Source organism: Pollachius pollachius (genome assembly GCF_949987615.1).
Source record: "Pollachius pollachius genome assembly, chromosome: 16".
Classification (NCBI taxonomy): domain Eukaryota; kingdom Metazoa; phylum Chordata; class Actinopteri; order Gadiformes; family Gadidae; genus Pollachius; species Pollachius pollachius.
In genome coordinates this window covers 18,168,843-18,188,532 of record NC_136949.1, presented here as the reverse complement: position 1 = coordinate 18,188,532, position 19,690 = coordinate 18,168,843, and the positions used below count along the sequence as shown (strand labels likewise).

The 19,690-nt window shown below is 43.7% G+C and overlaps 2 protein-coding genes across 2 annotated transcripts in view; one reads left to right on the top strand and one right to left on the bottom strand.

Moving 5' to 3' along the window:
• Positions 1-15,167, bottom strand: part of afg1lb (AFG1 like ATPase b) — a gene marked incomplete at its 5' end in the record, with an annotated part of 29,668 nt that extends 14,501 nt beyond the window's left edge. Inside the window, 7 exons of the mRNA XM_079753310.1 lie at positions 3,459-3,517; positions 6,977-7,076; positions 11,224-11,351; positions 11,618-11,719; positions 11,901-11,958; positions 14,547-14,860; positions 15,050-15,167. Of these exons, the coding sequence (XP_079609436.1) occupies positions 3,459-3,517; positions 6,977-7,076; positions 11,224-11,351; positions 11,618-11,719; positions 11,901-11,958; positions 14,547-14,860; positions 15,050-15,167 (879 nt within the window). The remainder of the gene's footprint in view (positions 1-3,458; positions 3,518-6,976; positions 7,077-11,223; positions 11,352-11,617; positions 11,720-11,900; positions 11,959-14,546; positions 14,861-15,049) is intronic.
• A 574-nt stretch (positions 15,168-15,741) lies between these two features.
• The window catches only part of snx3 (sorting nexin 3), an 18,318-nt gene continuing 14,369 nt past the window's right edge, over positions 15,742-19,690 (top strand). The window contains exon 1 of the mRNA XM_079753311.1: positions 15,742-15,952. Within this exon, the coding sequence (XP_079609437.1) occupies positions 15,791-15,952 (162 nt within the window). The 5' untranslated portion in view covers positions 15,742-15,790. The remainder of the gene's footprint in view (positions 15,953-19,690) is intronic.

The window sequence follows — 19,690 nt, the reverse complement described above, 5'->3', positions numbered from 1 at the left end:
TTTACTTAGTTCCATTTGAGAAATATTGACCATTTTTTTATTGTATAAAAAAAAAAATACGACTATTATTAGGTGGATACCAATACCCCCCACTACCCATAAACCCAAATTGTGGTACTGCACCCAAAGGTGGCGCTATTAAAAAATATATGAACTAGCCTTATTTCTCCTTACGAGATTGACCTGGACTCAAAATTCTTTCATCATATTAACCTCTAAAATCAGATGCATCTTTTTCACCTTGGTCTTATGCTCTAAAAATATTTACTTTTCCCACAATTTCATAGAAAAGCCAAACCTCCACAGTCTCAACCCATTTTGCCTATATGACCATTTTGTTATTGTATAACTACTATACGGCTATCATTAGGTGGATACCATTTACAGTGCAAATTTTCAAATCTGTACTCTTTTAAGAAAGCCCTTAATTCTCTTGTGAAATGTGTGCTTGGAGTTTTCTTGATGTGTGTTTATCAATCGACATTTTCACGATGTGAATGAGGCTTCAACCAGTTCAGGAATGTCAGTGGCTCAACGGGGTAATGCCGTGTACTAGTGATCCTTAGGTTGAGAGTTCGAATCCTGATTAGAGCATTATGAACAAGCTGAACATGACATTCTGTCATTGCCACTCACTTAAGAAACACAACATTGAACAACACCTGAAATTCATCAGGCAATCAACATTCCGGCTCATTAGTTTCCAAGAATCGGACTGCCAAGACACACTATGGCATTAAGGGGAACTTCTTCGTTAACCGTTTTTCCTTCATAATTAACTGTCATATTTATATTTTTTCTGTTAGTGTTCTTGACTACAAATGTTTAATTTCCCCTAGAATTTCAAAGATTTTTCAGGTATTTGCTTTTAAGGAAGCCTTTAATTCACTTGAGAAATGTGTGCTTGGAGTTTTCTGGATGTTATATGCTTGTCAATAGACATTTTGACCATGTGAATGAGACTGCAGTTCAGGTTTATCAGTGGCTCAATGGGATAATGCCTTGTACAGGTGATGCTTAGGTTGAGAGTTTGAATCCCGATCATAACATCATGAACAAGCGGAACATGACATTCGGCCATTGCTTTGCAGCTCACTTGAAAGAAGAGGCACAGTATTGCATTAAGTGCAACATCTTCATCAACATCTTTCCTTCATAATTATGTGTCATATATAAATATTTATTATTATTCTTAGTTCTGGCAACGACATCGCTCTGAATCATCCTGATGGTTGAGTTGGTGCAGGAAGAACGGTGGAAACGGAAGTGGGAGTTGGAGAGTTTAGGTGTTGGACTACAGACAGCCAAGTTTGGTTAAATCCAAAAGATTTAGAAGGAGATGTAAATGACAAGAGGGACATTTCCTGCAACCACTCAACTCTTAAGAGTACAAGATTTCAGAGCAAGCCTTCTCCTTGAGCAAGAAGTGGTAAGACCCGATAACAAACAGACCGGATCAAGCGAGACGTTAAGACAGCACTGGTCAGTATAACTCAGAAGGCTCCCTTTTCATAATGTTGTAAAACACTCTGTCAGCTGCAAAAACAAGGTATTTGAGAGGAATTCTTGATGCTAATGACCCATCAGATTACAGTGCAGCCCGTTTCGCGGCTGCAATAGCTGGAGTGCGGTCATTCAATACTGGACCAATGTCAAACATTGCTGTCTGCATTAGTCACTTACACCCAAATGGACGGGAAATGAATAGGTTGAAAACTAGGCTGGGGGGGGTGCTGGGGTTGTTACGTAGCGAGTGGGGGGAGGGATGGAGTGGCATCATGAGCAAAGAGTTCCTGTCTAATCAGAAGTCAATAGATCCATGAAGACATCCACCCCCGGGACGGGGATTAGCCTCCTCCCACCACCCAGGTGATGGTGGGAGGAGAGGTCAGGGCCTGCGTTCTCTTTCTTTTTTTTCATTCCCACCCCAACACACACACACACACACACACACACACATACACCGAGAGGAGGCCTGGACCTTAGAGGGCGTAGGGCCGGGGGTCCCTTTGCCAGGTTTAATTCAATCTGTTCAGGGTCAGGTAGTTAATAGGGTGACCCGTCTTCGTCCCCACCCACCGTCCAGCCCCCAACGCCGCAGGACGGAGGGCCACCACACAGAAGGCCGCCGCACCCCCAGAAAGACCGCAACCAGATGGCCTCACAAAGGAGAACATGGGCCCTGAATGAGAGGAGGCAGTGTGGGGCAGAGAGGGGGACAAGGGGCATTCAGGACCCTGATGAGGTGGGGGGATTAAAGAAGGTTGGTGGTAACAAGGGAGTGACTTTAAATTCCCCGTGGGGACGTCCACTGTGCTTACTGCCTGGTAATCTGTGTGGTTATGGGATTGTTTTATTTGTTGAATACAGTTCTAGCGATGGGGTCTGGAGGCAGATTCCCCAGTGAGACCCCTCTTTAGAAAACGTGTTTCAGACAGGAGAAGCTATTACTGGATAATAAAACTAATTAATAAGGTTAACCTAATAATTTACTCCTTCTCTAAAGATACAATTCCATGTTAATTGAAACTTGTACGGCAATTAAACACTTCAAACACCTTTGGCTATATGTGGTAATTTGTAGACAGTCCTAACTGACTGAAATGTTACCTGCATGAAAAGGCTTCGAGGCTGGCACTTAAAATGATCTAAAATGATTCTGGCATACTTTTAATCTGTAAATAGCTAAAATAGGTCCAATAATAGCTAGGGCTAATCACATCATTGTTGCAGGGTGATGACATGATGGGTGACTACTGTGTGTGTGTGTGTGTGTGTGTGTATTTCATTTACTAATAAGCATTACATTGCTTTTTTTATTACTCATTGATATGACTAATATGCCACAGTTTGATAATGCCTCATCGTTTTAATATTTAAATAGCTATAAAAGCCCAAGAATGCTCACCTAGTCTCCTGCAAAATGCATAACAAACCCAAATTAAGCCTCCATTATGTATCATGGCGATCACTCCACACACATCAATGATCATCTGGGATGCGGGCAGGATAATGGTCCTACCTGCTTACAATAATGCAATTAAATTGCAAAGTAGTGTATTTGCCAGCTTCGCAAGCCTCAGGACCCCCTCCCTCCGATAAACACACACACGCCACTTTTGAAATGCAAGTGCCTCGGCTCAGTTGCTCAGCTCGCCTGCCCATCTTTCACTGGTGTAACCTATGCTCTCTCTACCCCTCTCCCTCTCCCTGCATGCTGTATGATCAAAGACAGCTTTGTGACACCGTGTTCGGCATCCAACCAGGAAAACAGGAACACATCAAACCCTGGGAACAGCAAAGTGAACACAGAGGCACAGAGGCGTGCAATGTAAAGAGTGTGCGTATGTCTGTGTACGTGCGTGTTTATGTGTGCGGAAGCACGGTGTGTGTGGGTGATAAACAAATGAATACATTTGGAAATAAAGGGAGTGAAGGAGGGATGACTTTGTGTGTACCTCCAGCACGCCGATGAAAGGCAGGAAGGTGTCCCTCTGAAGTCCGTTTTTGTACAGATCTGAAAGAGAGGGGTGGGCTTGTATTAGAGGTGCTGTTTAGCCTCCTAATAACGCCACCCCACACTACCATCCATGCACGCACGTGCACACACACATACACACACGCACGGCCACAGATTGGCAGATAAAGTGGCTATTGATGCACTGAAACATGGGTGGGGAGGCTGGAACAAAAGCATTGGACCAGAGGGAGAAAAATGGATTTCTCTACCGGCAGCGGCGGCGACATAAAATTCATTACATTCCCAAACAATGGTGGCGGCAGAAAGGACTGTCGCCTTTTCAGGAGGGACAATGTCCACAGAGGCTGCCTGAATAGAGGACTCAATTAGCTCTGCTGGAACAAATTACATCTGAAGTAGCATCCCTGATAGACAGATAAAACGGATAGGGATTCACACACACAAACATGCACGAACATATACAGAAAAGGTGTGTGACACACACACACACACATGCACAAAAGCCTGAAGTCTTTACAGTTGCAAATGTGTACAAGTGGATGTTGTTGATGTTTGGGCTTAAGCTAACGAAAGCAGCAAAGCTGAGAAGGAAGTAAGTAGTTTGTTGGAAAGTTGATTCTCTGTGATGGATTGTTTTGCGTGCGAGATATGTGGATCCGCGGTTATATCTAACTCGCAGGTCTAAGTGACCAACTTAACAAACTGAAGATGTATGACTTCAAGGGATGGCTCTGTCATTCTCATAATCAAAACCACCATCGCTAAAACCATCATCGCTGAACTGACAGTGGCTGTGGTCTGTCTCCTTCTTGTACCACTGCTCGAACAGACATCAATGGCTATCAACAAAATTAACTTTCTTTCTGGGTCATTGAGGGATGGTCAATTGGAGGGTTGAACTGTGAGAATAAGTCATATGGTAGTAAATAATCCAGCATGTTTAATTCTTACTTAGCAGCAGGGTACTCACCGCTTTCAACCGACTGACCCAAAATGGTAGAACCACCAGCATTATATAGGCACACAGGAAGTACCCAGGACTAAACCAATTGACAGGTTAATGACTAAACAAACTAAATACCTTTGCGTAATTAGACGGGTAGATCAAATAAATATATAAATATTGCATTAAACCATATTAAAGACCCCAACTTATATAGATATGGTTGATATTTGAATTAGCACTCACACAATGGGATGAGAAGTGATATACACATTTATATATTCCCACTTCTCATCCCTTTGTATGAGTCCGAGTTAATATCTCATATCTGTTAGAGGGAATGCAACGAAGACTTCCGAACTCTGTAGCACACTAACACCAACAAAAACTGATAGGAACGACGTCATCTTGTGTTACTATTGGAAAATACTTATAATGTATTGTGAATACAATCATCTGAGTTACGTAACCGTAACTGAGATGCACAATCAGTCCCATGGCATTGGTAACGCAGCCCCCTGCCCCCGCTACCGTCACAAGGTACAGTGCAAGTCATCAGACATCATCAGGAGGCGGTGGAAACGTCTCTAGGCTGCACAGGGTCGGCTGGCTTCAAGTGTTGTTGAGCGAGGGTACCAAACTCCTTACCGCTCTCAACGGGTTGGTTGTCTTTGCATGGCTAATATCGCCATCATCTTTTTTGTGTGTTTCATGTGTGCTGTGTGTGTGTGTGTGTGTGTGTGTGTGTGTGTGTGTGTGTGTGTGTGTGTGTGTGTGTGTGTTAGTGTGTGCTTAGACAAACTCAATCTTAGCATTGCAAAGCACTTTGACCGTCCCGAGTGACAAGCAAAGCGGTCAATAAATGTATTCCATTCACACACAAAATAGCAGAAGAAAAATAAGCCCTTGAATCAGATAACCTACTTTAGGGCCTTTTGATACCCGCTCCTCAACATCAGCAAAGACAGGGGAACGAAGGCTCCTTTCATGTCCAGTTGTCTCTGGAGGCTTTTAGTGTTCCATTATCAACGTATTTAAAACACAAGAAGGATCCCTATCAAGTTAGCCCGGTGTGCTGCTTTGTTCTTCACTGTAGCTTCACGTCAAAGGAGCGGCGCTCTGAGCCCCAGAGACATGGCTCGCACTCCAAGGCCACTCCAGGGCTGTTTTCTTTGCGAGACGAGGCCCGGCGGTCGCACCGCCCTCAACCGTTTTCTCGTTTGACGCCCGATGCGTCATCGGCTCCTGTGAACACACTTGATTGCTCATGTGCTTGTGATGCGAGGAAAAAAACAGGCTTTAATTCACCCCACACAAGAGGACAGCATGAAGGATATATATATATATATTTTTCAAGAGGATGTCAGAGGGGCCGTGGAAAGTGAAACACAAAACCAAAGTGCAGTTTGCCGGTTCGGATGAGATTTCATAAGGTATAGGGTAAACCGCAGTTTACCAACAGCACAATTACAACCACACACCCCTGTCCCCCAAAACCCCGCTGCTGACAACCACTTGAAGCCCTCAAGTCTCCCGGTCTGAACGCCATGCATGGTCTACAACTAGGGATGGGAATCACAGGGTACCGCACGATACGCGATACATGACCCGCGATATCGATAATAGCGCGACACAAGGATTCTGCAATAATCAATATATTGCATATATTGACATCCTATAACGACACATCACGATATATGTCTAACGATGATTACAAAATGACTGTGAAAAGTAAAGTGTTGGATTTTGGTCTTTCCTTAATATACCTCAGTTTCCTTCATTCATGTGTTGAGCGCCACCTCGAGAAGCAGGGAAATCAGTTTAGAGCGCCGTATTTTATTAATTTAAATATCAGTATTTTGCCTGATATTTCCTGCCTTACTCTTCATGAATATTATTTAATATTGTTTAATTATTTTAAATATTGGAAATTTGGCGGCAGTGTATCGATTCTCTTATCGCACGATTCTATTATCGCACAAAGAAGGGAGACGTATCGCCGTATCGATATTTTGTCCCACCCCTACCTACAAGCATGACAAACATAGGTCATAAAACAAACTGCTTTTCTGTGAAGGTAATATATTAAGCATGAAGCCATTGCCTCTGTACAATCTGAAGTTGGGTTCTTATTTGGTTTTTCACATTCTATGACATTGGTTAATCTGACCTCAATTTGCCATATTCTTCTCTCACACACTCACACCAGTGGTGGTGTCAACAAGCAAGGCCACAGCCAGCTTGTTGGAAGCAGTTAGCTCACAGACCCTTAAACACTTGGAGGAGACGGGGATTGAACCCACAACACTCCTGTTGCCAAACAAGACCACCTACCATAATTTCAGGCAACATAGCAAGCATTCCTATTGGTATAGTGCTGTACAGTAATGCATCACTAACCATGAGACGACAAATGCCATGGCAGAGCTCAGAATGACACATTGATGCACACACACACACACACACACACACACACACACACACACACACACACACACACACACACACACACACACACACACACACACACACACACACGTGCTTGGCAGTACCATTTGGGGGTCTGTTTGACGTGGCCACCACCACCACCCCTGTCCGGAATAGGGTCTCAAACAGCTGCTTTAGGATCATGGCATCAGCGATGTCCGTCACCTGACAAAGAAACAAACATACAGACAAAAACACCAAGGCAAGAGTTAAAAAATACATCAATGAATTTCATCCTTTTCATCTGTTAATAGACTGAAACTGTGCAGTGTACGTGTATGCGTGCGTGCGTGCATGTGTGCGTGCGTGTGCATGTCTGCCTGTATGTACACTGGGGTCAAAGCTTGCAAAGGAGAATTAACATCCTTTTCCATGTTGATTAGCACCATTGAGATGCGCTCATTCCAGTCTTTATGTCTGGTGATGTCTATTCAAGCACAAACTAACACACACACACAAACACACACAAACACACACAGTCATGAAGCGGTTGTCTGTGGAAGACCAGCGACGGCTGAGCTAATCAGATAAACAGAGGGCGAGGACGAGCGTGCGAGGTATCAAGAGAGAGAGGGAGAAAAGAATAATGAAACTGGACCAATGTGAATCCAAACAGGGGTCATACTGTACCGTCGCAGATGGCCATATAAAGCTGTGTGTGCGTGGAGGACACATGTGCACCTACTGTGCTTGTATATGAAGTTAAAACCCATTCCAAGCCTGCTGTGGTCTTCCAATCCCCAGTGTTGTGTGGGGGTTATGACGGCACTGCAGCCTGCAGCGGTTGGCTTTTTACATGAAGAGCGGCGACCTTTCTGTTATTGTGGAGGTGCTCATCATTGTGTGGTCACCCTCGTCCTTCTCTTTCACCCTGAGGTGAAAGGGGGTCTGAGCGGTGCAGAGGGCGTCTGTATTGTAGTATTGTGTACAGTATTGTAGAGGGGCACGAGGCATGCCTGGGATTGGACTGCGGCATAATAAGTAGAACAAAAAGTTCAATGGAAAACATAAAATCCTTTGTGATGAGCATTGACACACGTCTAAACATTCAGAGGTAAAATTCAAATCCATTTGGTGTCGATTTTGTAGAAAAAAAGATTGCATTGCTTTTTGCTTTGCACTGGAGCTGAGAGTCGCTCATTAGCTTCCGCGAAAGACTCAAGACTCACCTGTCCAGAGTTCACCGACTATGCATAGCCACCCCCTCCCACCCCTATTTATTTTATGTTGTATTTCCTGGCACTTAAAGTATGCACTAATTGTATGTCGTACTTAGTTCTAGTAGTTGTGTTGCATCTTACCCTAGCTATCTTTGTTGAATATGGGGAATGGGTTAACCTAGCGAATGTAAGTCCTTTGCAATTGGTTCTATGACAATCTTTACTGTACTGACGGCGATATATTGCTTCACCTTCTTCTGACAAATGTACTTATTGTAAGTCGCTTTGGATAAGAAAGGCTGCTTAATGACCTGAATGTAAATGTAAATGAGCTGAAGCGAGTGTGTGGATTAAAACAATACCCAGGATCTTTTCCCCCACTTCTCTCTTGTCCCCCAGTTCCCCAGAGTGTGATAGAGCTCTCCGGAGGGCCATGCCCACAGCATATGCTGCTTTTCAGCCCATGGAGGGTGTGCTCAGGGTGCATATTAGCCCTGCTGCCCTCACAAACACTCGTATTAACATGTGTGTAAAAGCCTTGATTTCACTGGAGAGAGGTGGCCAGGGGGCATCAAATTAGTGTGTGTGTTTTTTGTGTGCATTTATGTGTGTGTGTGCGTGCGTTTGTGTGTGCGTGTGTGTAATGAGAATCAACTGAAAGCCAAGGATCTATCCCCTCCTCCAGCCCCATCCCCCCCAGTTTTATTTTTTTTAATTTCAAAAGAATCATTTAAAAATGACCTTTCATACAACCTGGATTTGTTTATTCATGTGCCCTCGAAACGGGCATACTTGGAGGAGCAATATTGATAGCGAGCTGAGGGGGAGCCCACAGAATGAGGACAGAGGGGGGCGAGGGGGGGGGGGGGGGGGGCGGTGCAGACAACGTAAAGCACTCGCCAAAGACAAAAATAACGCTGCAATCCCCCCCCCCTCCGACTAACACCAATATTTAAATGAGCATCCAATTACTCCTGGTGCGGCCGTCCGCAGTGCCGGGGGCCAAATTAAGCCTCTTTTGATGTTACACCTCTTTATGTACACAACCTATGAGCAATTTTGCACAGCCGCTACGCGCTGACTGCCGGCCAGCGGAGACAATGGCCGCTCGAGAGCTTCCTTGTCACCCTCTTTCCTCGCTCCTCAGTCACCCCCTCCCCGGCCCCAACTCCATCTTTCCATATCGGGATCTCTCAATGGCAAAGTATTCATTAGCAGTGGTGTGTGTGTGTGTGTGTGTGTGTGTGTGTGTGGCGAGGAGGGAGAGTGGTGTGTGCTAAAGAGGAGGGGGGGGGGGGGTCTACAAATTACTGATAATGGCACGGCGCTAATGAAGAGAATGGAGAAATGTCATTAGCATTTAAGAGGATAAGATCCATCTGACCCGCCGCCGCCGCCAGTCGCTTTCTAGCTCCACTCACTTAAAGGAGCCGGGGAGTGCGACTGATACCCAGACCATCTCATTTGCATGGCTGAGTGGGGCAGGATGCTGATTGGTATAGACCCTGCGACCCCTCCCCTGCTCCCCCCCCAAAACCGGGCCTCCTCACCAACCCTCTTGTTTATGCATCACAAACAACGCATGCATGGAAGCTTCTTGTGCCTTCCATTCACCGGCAGCAACAGTCTATGAGCGACCAAAAAAAGGAAAAGCAGCGGCGCCACTGCAAAACAAAAACAAAATCAATGGGGAGACGCAGAGTCGTGGCGCAGTTTAAAACGTGAAAGAAAAGGGGATGAAAGGGAGCCGCTCTTGATCCTGGCAGATGCGTAGCAGAGAGCCCCCTCTCCACACACCCCCCCCCCCCCGAACCCTTCCTCCCCTTCCCTGCTATGACCTTTGACCTGCGGACATTGACGAAAAAAACATTTATGAAAACCACCACAAAAAATGATGCATGAGTGTTTTTTTCCTCATTACGACAAAGTAAAAACATCTGTATTAATGATTATTTACTCTGCGGTATATCGTGAGCATCTGCACAGATGAAGGACGGAGGTGAAGGGTCAAAATAAACATCCTCGGTCCTGAAATGACTGTGGTTCATTTGGGTTTTGTTGGACCTTACCTTCTATAGTTTGGGTGGTATGAGGGCAATCTTTCCAACTGAAGTTATTTCATTAAATAAAGGGGACTTTTTTTTTATCTAGTGGCATTAACATCCTAAATAAATAAATATATATTGAACTGTGCCGCAGCGACAACGCCCTACCACAGAACATATTCAAAGTGAACACAGGAACACTCACATCAATCATTCATAACAGAGTTAGTCAGCCTAAATCCACAGAGAGCAGTGGTGGAGAGGATATGATGGGTTGGCTACAATCACACCTTGTCAGGGCCTCGGTAAAGAAACTGGTGGATCTAATTTTTCACTGCTAATTCTGTGCAACCGATAGATAGCGGCGATGCTCAGGCCAGCCACTAGGTGTCCCCATCCCTGTTTGTCATCGCCCCAAAGAACCACACAAGCATCAGGTTGTCATGCTCAGATGGGACAGACAGGACAGAAATAAGCTCTCACTCAAAGAGTAATACTGCACAAAGAATTGCAACAGTTTTAATATGCTCAAAAGACATGAACTGCTATAATGCAATAAGGATAATAAAAGCTGCTAAAGTGAAAAGTTTATTGATTTTCTAATATGATTTACTAATATTTATTATCTGTTACTATTAATTACTTTTGTTATTTCCATCTCCAAGTTAAATTGCAAAACCTGACTAAATTCAACAGAAAAATTGCCCAGACGATATAACAGTATGAGGCGACCAAATGTACTAAACAAACAACCTGAGTTCATATGTTTGAGAAAGTTCTGTCGAGGGTTACGCGTGCCTTTCTCTACTAACAAAAAGACAAACGCACCATGCTTAAGATAGAAATTGTGTGGCTCACTCACATAAGAATTTCAATATGCATATAAACATCTTTGTCGGCATTGTTTACTCCTAGTTAGATAATTTGCATGCACCTGCTTGAGAACAGGCAAACACACTTGAATAACACTTACACGTGCACACCCTCTCTCACACACACACACCTCACGTCACACAAACACACACACACAAACACAAACAAACACACCTAAAATCAGACACACACACACACACACACACACACACAAACACACACACACACACTCACCTGAAACTCATCAAAACACAGGAGGCAGGTTTCATTGCTGATATCCATAGCAACCGGCGATATGGGGTCGTAGGTGAACATTTTCCCTCGCCCTCGTTTTGGCAGGTTTTGTTTCCACCGATGGATCCCTTTAAGTGCCACACAAACGTCAGGCAAATCTTAAAGCACACCTGCATCGGTAAGCAGTCCTCCCCCTGCCCTCCCCATCACCACCACCCACCCCCACCTAACAATACAGAATAAAGTAGTAATTTCACACGCATGTACGCATCACGCAGACAATTACGTAGAGAGTCAGGACAAACAAAAGTTGGGAAATATATGCTCCTCGCTTTGTCTAGCGCAGACACTTCCAGAAAAGTCACGCGAGGCACGAGAGAGAGGGAACGCTTACTTCTGTGAATGTCCAACATGAAGGAGTTGAAGTGCACTCGCTTTTTGCGGCTGTTCTCTACGTGGGAGTAGAACATGTCCATCAGCATAGTCTTGCCAGTGCCTGGGAAGAGAGTAAAATAAAACAAACAGAAAACATATTTTTGAGTTCCTGCTGATTTATATAAGATCTTTTATTTATTGTGTGTGTGTGTGTGTGTGTGTGTGTGTGTGTGTGTGTGTGTGTGTGTGTGTGTGTGTGTGTGTGTGTGTGTGTGTGTGTGTGATTCAAAATACTTTCTTACCAACATCTCCATGGATGTAAAGCCCCCTAGGTGGTGGAGTTGGTTGAGATGTTTGTTGCTGGTTTATAGGGGAGGTGAGATATACAAACATTATATACACATTACATCGAACACTGGGGTAAGAAAAAATAACTGGAAACAGGGCTGAGTAAACTCATCCCACACACTGACCAGATAAGAATGAAAAAGGTGAAATCCTAAAGATGTAACGTGTGTGTTCTGTGTGTGTGTTGCTGATAACTAGTGTTGCTGATAACTAAAGCTCATGACACAATACTGGGCAATATATAAGCAGTGATATATACACTGCCAAATGAGAAGGACTGGGGCGTTTAATAGGGGAAGTATGCTGAGGCACTAAGACACGACGAACGGAGAGAAGAGAGGAGAGAGGGAGCAAGAGAGAGCGGGAGCAAGAGAGAGAGGGAGCGAGAGAGACTCTCGCAGTTCTCCAGACTGGCCCAGTGCAGGACAGGAGAGACAAAGGGCATCTAATCAACAAGACAAGCCTGGGGTTCCCACGAAAGAAAAGCATCATCGCACGAACAATGGGGGGATTTGTCAGACAAAACAGTGGAGGACTGGATGAGCCTGTGCCGAGATGGAGTAGATTTCTCTGTGCAGGACCCTGTTTCGCACCGCTAATTGTGATACGGTGCCTTCGCATTGAGCTGCTGCTGGAAGTCATTGTGCTGCCTGCCTCCTGGCTTAAAAAAAATACAATATAAAAGACCCTGGCTTTAAGAAAGCACACACACACACACACACACACACACACACACACACACACACACACACACACACAAATGGCCATGCTGCAGCTCAAAAGTGAAGACACTGCCTCTGGTTGTGAACAACCTGGAACCTCTACAGTAATATAATGCGGTGATGAAATGCAACGGTATATCTTAGGATCTTAGAATGACGAATAATTCTAAAAGTAACAACAGAGAAACAAAGGTGTCCCTTTTTTCACTCTCCCTTACCCCTTCCCTCAATCTCTCTCTCCCCCAGTCCATTACTGAGGTGATAGGGGTTAAGGTTAGAATGACTTGACAATGGGGTTCAATGCCAGGCCGCAAGGACATGGCTGGGACAACTCCAGCAACCTGGTGTATTGTCAACATTTTCCCATGATGACTAGACAGAGTGGTGGTTTTGGTGGTTGATCACAGACGTTGGGCCTCACCGGCAAACAACAAACTGTGAGAAGCCATCGCAATAATATACAAAAAGTGAAAGTAAACAATGCAGATCCGACATGAAGGCTTTTCTCTTTCTGAACAATGGACCATTGTCTGATCAGCCATCTGCAAAACCGGGCCGTATTGGGTCAATATTAAGTCAAGTGTACTCCCCGTACAGACTTGGTCAGTTAGCAGAGGACAATGGCGGCACTTTCATAGAGATAACAGGCACCAAGAGGACAGCAGTCTGACCCGATTCAACATAGAAGAACTGCATAACACCAGTTGGCCCATGCGTATGTGTGTGTGTGTGTGTGTGTGTGTGTGTGTGTGTGTGTGTGTGTGTGTGTGTGTGTGTGTGTGTGTGTGTGTGTGTGTGAATGTGAACCAGGCTAAGGAATAAGGTGGGAGGGAGTAATGGGGGGAGGTTTGCGAGGGAGGTGGGCGGTGATGGTGGTAGAGATGACAGCCCAACACCAAAGTATTTGTCAGAGTTGGAATCAAAAGCAAAAAAAGCACAAGAATGCCCGGGGACAATAGGGATCCCCTCATTACTGCACGACAACGGCGAGAGTTAGCGAGGAAGAGAGGGAGGGGGTGGGAGCCGGGGACCAGCCCAGCGGGAGGTCCACCCGGGGGCCTTCCAAAAAAAACCACTGCCTGGCTCTGTGAGTGTGTCTGTGCCAGCCAACCAACAGAAAACTCCCACCAACCGCGAATACTAGACAGTCAACTCCCCTTGACCTAAAAACAACAACAGCCCCCCCCCCCCCCCCCCCCCCTTTACTGTTCCAAAATACAAATGGCAGCAACACACTTCCCAGACCCCTACGCTCCCTTTGACCTGAGCCCCAGAGAGGGCGCATCAGCCACGCAACTGGGCTACAGTTCGCTGGATCATCACATGCGGAGGTGCGCGCATATTTTGGATGTCATTGGGGCTTTATGGTGGATCCAGTCCAGATGCCACACTGTAGAAAAACAATGCTTAAGCAAATCCATGCACCAGACACAAACATAAAATAATAAACTTTGTAGAACCCCTCTGTAAAGGTGTAAACACGTATAACTAACAAACACTGAAACTATCGATGCAGTATGTTTAACACAAATAAAAACCATGCCACTTGATATAGGACCCTTCCCATTTCTTTTTTTTGAGAGAACATCGTGTTAATGTGACCACCACATTTGTAGTATAAGAACACTTGTTGAATTTGAACCTACTCTTTACTGGTTCTCCTTGCAATCAATTCACAGACCAACCACACAGTTCCATGAAGTGCAATGGAAACAAATGGCTCTGTAGAAACTTGTTGCAAAGAAAGACATGCATGCAACAAGCATTACCTGTTCTTGTAAAAGTTATAAAAATGTAAACCTCAAATAAATATGTATTATGCCCTAGCTAAAAGTTTATTAAACAAATCTAGTGTATTCTTAAATGTAATAAATTTACCGTTTTGAGGGAAATAGGATCTTCATTCATTTTTCCAGGTGTGGCATGATCTTTTTCTTCACAATGAGTGGAATTGTTTTCATTTGGTGTTGGTACATCCAAGTATATTTCATTGCTGTAGCTCTTGATGGTTTCTTGCAGTTGAGCCAGATGTTGGAGAACATCTCTTTGATGACCATCCTCCCTCAGGGTACCACGTTGAGTCAGGTCGTCATATCGTGCAACAGTTTTACTTAAGCCATGTGTATCCGGAGTTGTAGATTTAGTGGAATATGATGATTGTAATGAAGTGCCTCCGGTATCAAGGGTGCAACCTAAAATGTAATATAACGGTATACTAGTTAATTAAGGATCAACTGCCATATGAATCCATACAATATCTGACGATGAAAACGTTACGTCCGAAAAAGGCGTATGAAGATTATTATCAAGGACACATGAAACACAACAACAAGCATACAATGCCTTGTGAATTATGCCAAATGAATTAAAAGAACAATGACCTTGAATAGTCGTAATGCACGCAGGGAGATATTTAATATTTCGATCTAAAACCGAGTGTCTGAGTACATTTATAGTAGTTCTATACGAATACGCTAAAAGAGAACCGTAGTGCGCCATCTTGATTCAAGCTCTTCAAACTTTATCAATATATTGATTATATACAGAAACGTTACACGCTCAATAGTTGTTTTATGTGCGCTTTAATTGCAACACAATCAAAATGAATCTAGTATATAATGACCATGCGACATGCAAAGTGTAATTTGCCAGTTTTAGTCCGCTTAGCAAAAATATGCAGTATAGCCACCGTAAACGCAACACAGCAACGTGTATTATCTTTAAAGATAGGCAATTTATTAATTGTAAAATGCGTTTAACGGTCTTTAGTATTTGCCATGGACGCCATGCCAAGGCTGTATGAAGTTAAATATACTAGATTATAATATTTAACAGCAACAGGTATTATCTTTAAAGATAGGCTATTTATGAATTGTAAAATACAAATAATGACGTGCCACATCGTTTGGACATGGGAGCATTTAACGGTCTTTAGTATTCGGCATTGACGCCCTGCTGAGGCTGTATCTGGCAGAGGCGAGGCTCGAGCGAACTATAACGAAAAGCAGTGAAATCAACCGTTGAGGTCTCACGCGGCGTCAGCGGAGTGTCAGCTGACCGGAAGTACTGCAGAAGCGCGCTGGAGTGTCAGTGGCCGTCCTACTGAACGCTGAGGGGGAGAAATGGCTGACACCATAGCTGACACACGAAGGCTATTCACCAAGCCCCAGAACCTCAACGACGCGTATGGACCTCCGAGTAACTTTCTAGAGATTGACGTGAGCAACCCTGAGACGATGGGGGTGGGAAGGGGCAGGTTCACCACCTATGAGATCAGACTGAAGGTGAGCAACTTGACAGCTACATTTTAGCATGCTAACGTTTTTCCTCCGATTATTTATTTTAAGGTGACAGAAATGGCTTAAAAAATACTGACAGTCTCGTCAAAGCGATATCCACAACATTGTTGTTGTAATATGTGTCGCGATCAGCTGTTAATAATAATACCGACCATATAAACATACAGGAACGTACCATTCAGGATGTCATGGAGCTAATGCTAATCTATTGGCTACGTAGCCACAGACATCACTTACATTAACCTTGTTTAGCTGTGATTACGTTGGCGATGAATGTGGTATCTACATCTCTCAGCGTCTCATTAGCTCTTTGTCATTGGGAAATCACCACTTTAGCACATGCTGTCTGAGACTACGCTAGTAGAGACTTCTGTCAACCGGCTAGCAGGGTGCACCTCTCTGCTGGGGCAGGTTGTTTACACTAAGAGTAGAGCTGTTTTTTCTTGAAATCTTAGACCTAAAAAAACAACCTTAATGCCACCTTAACCCCCTCGGGGTTCACTTTGGACTTCTTCAAATGATCCACTAGATACTGTTGTTGTTGACCAAATAATAATAAAAGTGATGACTTCAAGAAGTCAATCTCTTCTTTCGCTCTTAAAAGCGATAAGTACTTGCCACTCCCAGGTGACATACCTTGTTTGTTAACCTCCTCAGGCTTTTTGAACTTGACAATCGTGTGTAAACTGTCGACCTAATGATGGCCAGTTTTTTGTTTGATTTGTTTGTTGAGCCTTGTTGTTTAAATGTCATATTCCAGACTTGATTATCCATATGAACTGAGAAATCCAACGGAATAAAAAAAAGAAAAACTACTCTCAAAAGGCAGAAGTCAGCAAAAGAGGACAAAACCACAGTCATCAACTTCTCAGGAACTGTAGACAGGATGCAGACCCCCAACCCCTCCCTCCCTCCTTCCCTATCCCCGTAGTCCCGCCCCTTCCTTAAAATATAGGCTCTCCTTCTGCAACCTTGGCAAATTAGCACAGGATCCAGTGAAACACTTTAAAACCAGTTTCTCCTGATTGATGTATAGGACACAGTCAAACACATTATCAAATTGTGTATCTAAACATCTTTATCTCTTGGTAATTCAAGTATTTTCACATGTGTAACGCTGTCTGTTGGAGTTTAACAACTCAAGGCCAAGTGATTCCTTCTTCATTCCTTCACCCATTCAATCATTAATCTTATGTTTGTCAGTAAAACCCACTTATTGCTAATGCTGAGGAAACAAGAGCGTCAGAGTTGGGGCTATTCTAAATGTTATAAAACATAATAAAAAAGGCTGGACTTTAACCGTGAAAGGTCTTTGTCCTTTCAATTCACAATTGAACATAAAAACTTTATTTTTTTATAGGCAAAAAAATGTTGTGAAATGGGTAATCCAAAATTTAGCCCATTTCATTATGTTTACCGATCTCAAAGACGAGGAATCCTGACGGGGGGGTAGATGAGGAATCCTGCATTTAAGTTTTTGTGTAAAGGAAAATCAATAGTATAATGTGACAATATAAATGTCATAATAAAAATAATAATAGTCCTTCAACCAATCAGACCAACGATTGCTTCGATCGCAACAATAGCTTCCCTGTCGTCATTGTGTTAAACCGGCCAATAGCGCCGCAGGGGGAAAAACGCTTGGTGATTGGCTCCAGTAAAAGCGGATCGGAAATAGAAAGAAATGTATTGCTCTCTAGACCCTGCTGCAGACCGAATTCAAATCGCCGGCAGAACGGACTGGGGTTACCCAGTCTTACACCGTATCTTATCCCAACTATAACCGCATTTCATATTAATAGGGGTCGGCTTAGCTCAGGAGGTAGAGCAGTTGTCTTGTAACCGAAAGGTTGCTAGTTCGATCCGCAGCTCCTCCTAGCTGAGTGTTGATGTGTCCCTGAGCAAGACACTTGCTCCTGACGAGCTGGCTGTCGCCTTGCATGGTTGACTCTGCTGTCGGTGTGTCAATGTGTGTATTAACCGATGTAAGTCGCTTTGGATAAAAGCGTCTGCCAAATGCCCTAATTGTAATTGTAATTGTAATAGCATCGTTTGCTGCGTTATCAATTCTGACTTAGGGTGTGGGATGTTCAATAACGTTGAGTTTATAAGGGCTAACATTATCTTTTCTGAGTTAACAATAATTTTGGGCAGGTGTTTTTGAGCACAGTACTAAACTTTGGTAAAACGGTCACCGACCGTCTTCTCTGTGACAAATATCCCGCTGCTTCAGGTTTTCCTTTGATAGGCGCGTTGATAAGTGTACCCGCGCACCACTGGCATGAATGGGTGCTTGTCTCTGTGTGTGCGTGTTCGTGTGCGTATGCCTGTGTGAACGAGAATGTCAGGGAGAAAGAGGGCTATGAGGAGATGAATGAACGGAACGATATTTATATTTAAAAATCGCAAAAAAAATGAAAAAAGCTGAATCAATTTGTGGCGCTCAGTGTTGATTCTGTGGCGCTGCGCCACACATTGGTATATGAATGGGACACACAGATTCATATAGGGCCTACTACAGCAATCAGAATGACAACATTTATGTTTATTTTTTTGGTGAATATTTCAACCTATTAATTGAATCCCAATTCACTATAATGCATAATTATGAGCAAATAATCACCTGTAGTAACAGCCCACCAGTTGCAACTACTACAGCAATCAGAATGACAAAATGTATTTTTATTGATTTGTGGTGATTTCTTTCCTGAAACAATTCCACGTGAAGTCTGTGGGGTGTGAGTTGTAGACGGTCCCTAAAGCAGATAGCAGCTGGAACGTAGGTTTAAGTGCTGTTCACACAAAGATATTGATAGCAACATGTCGTTCTGATTTTTGTCGAAACAGTGTCCTAAACCGTCCTCAATATACTATACCCGTAATGTAGTGAAATTGCTAACTTTTATCTGCTGTCATGACGAACCCAAGGAAAAATCCTTTGCCTTTTTTTTCATATCCTGGCGGCGTCTCATTTTCATGTGTCTTTATTTATTTATTTATTTATTTATTTATTTATTTATTTATTTATTTGTTTGTGTAACATTTACCTGGCACTTGGCCATTTTTCGGAGGCTGAAGTAACATAACGAAGGTGCCTATTCTTTTCCTTCTATTCCGTAGGTGGCAGTTGGCTATACGGAAGCGACTGAACCCAAATTATTGTTATGATTCTTATTCTCCTGTTTTACCAAAAAACGATGCACAGCGCTGTAGAAATCTCCTCTCCCGCGATAAAGGAGGATGTTTATTTGTAGGAATAAAAATATATATATCACTTGCCCGAACGGGCAAGTACATGTCACATTTAAGTGTGACATGTAAGTTACCCGATCACAGAGTTCACCTGCCCCGGGGCAAGCGGGCAACCGTTAATGTCGAGGCTTGAAGTGTAGGTTGCAGTTTGTTTGGTCTGGCTGTTGTAGGGTACCAAATCGATCACCTTTCTTTACCTGGGATACAGATGTCACTTCATGATATTGTATAGCAGGCCTATACAATTTCTTCATGTTTGGTTTACAGGAAGAGATGTGAGGTGAGGTGACCACATGTTGGTCACCTCACTTTGGCTCATTTAGTCGTAGTTTCATGTCGACCGACACCCCTTTGCCCCCCTGATGCATTTTTCAGTTCACTTGGCCGTGGCACCCATAATGTATTCAATTTCCCTTAACCTTTTAAAGAAAAGTGGTAAGAGGGAGATACAAAAAGGAAGGGGGAGCTGTC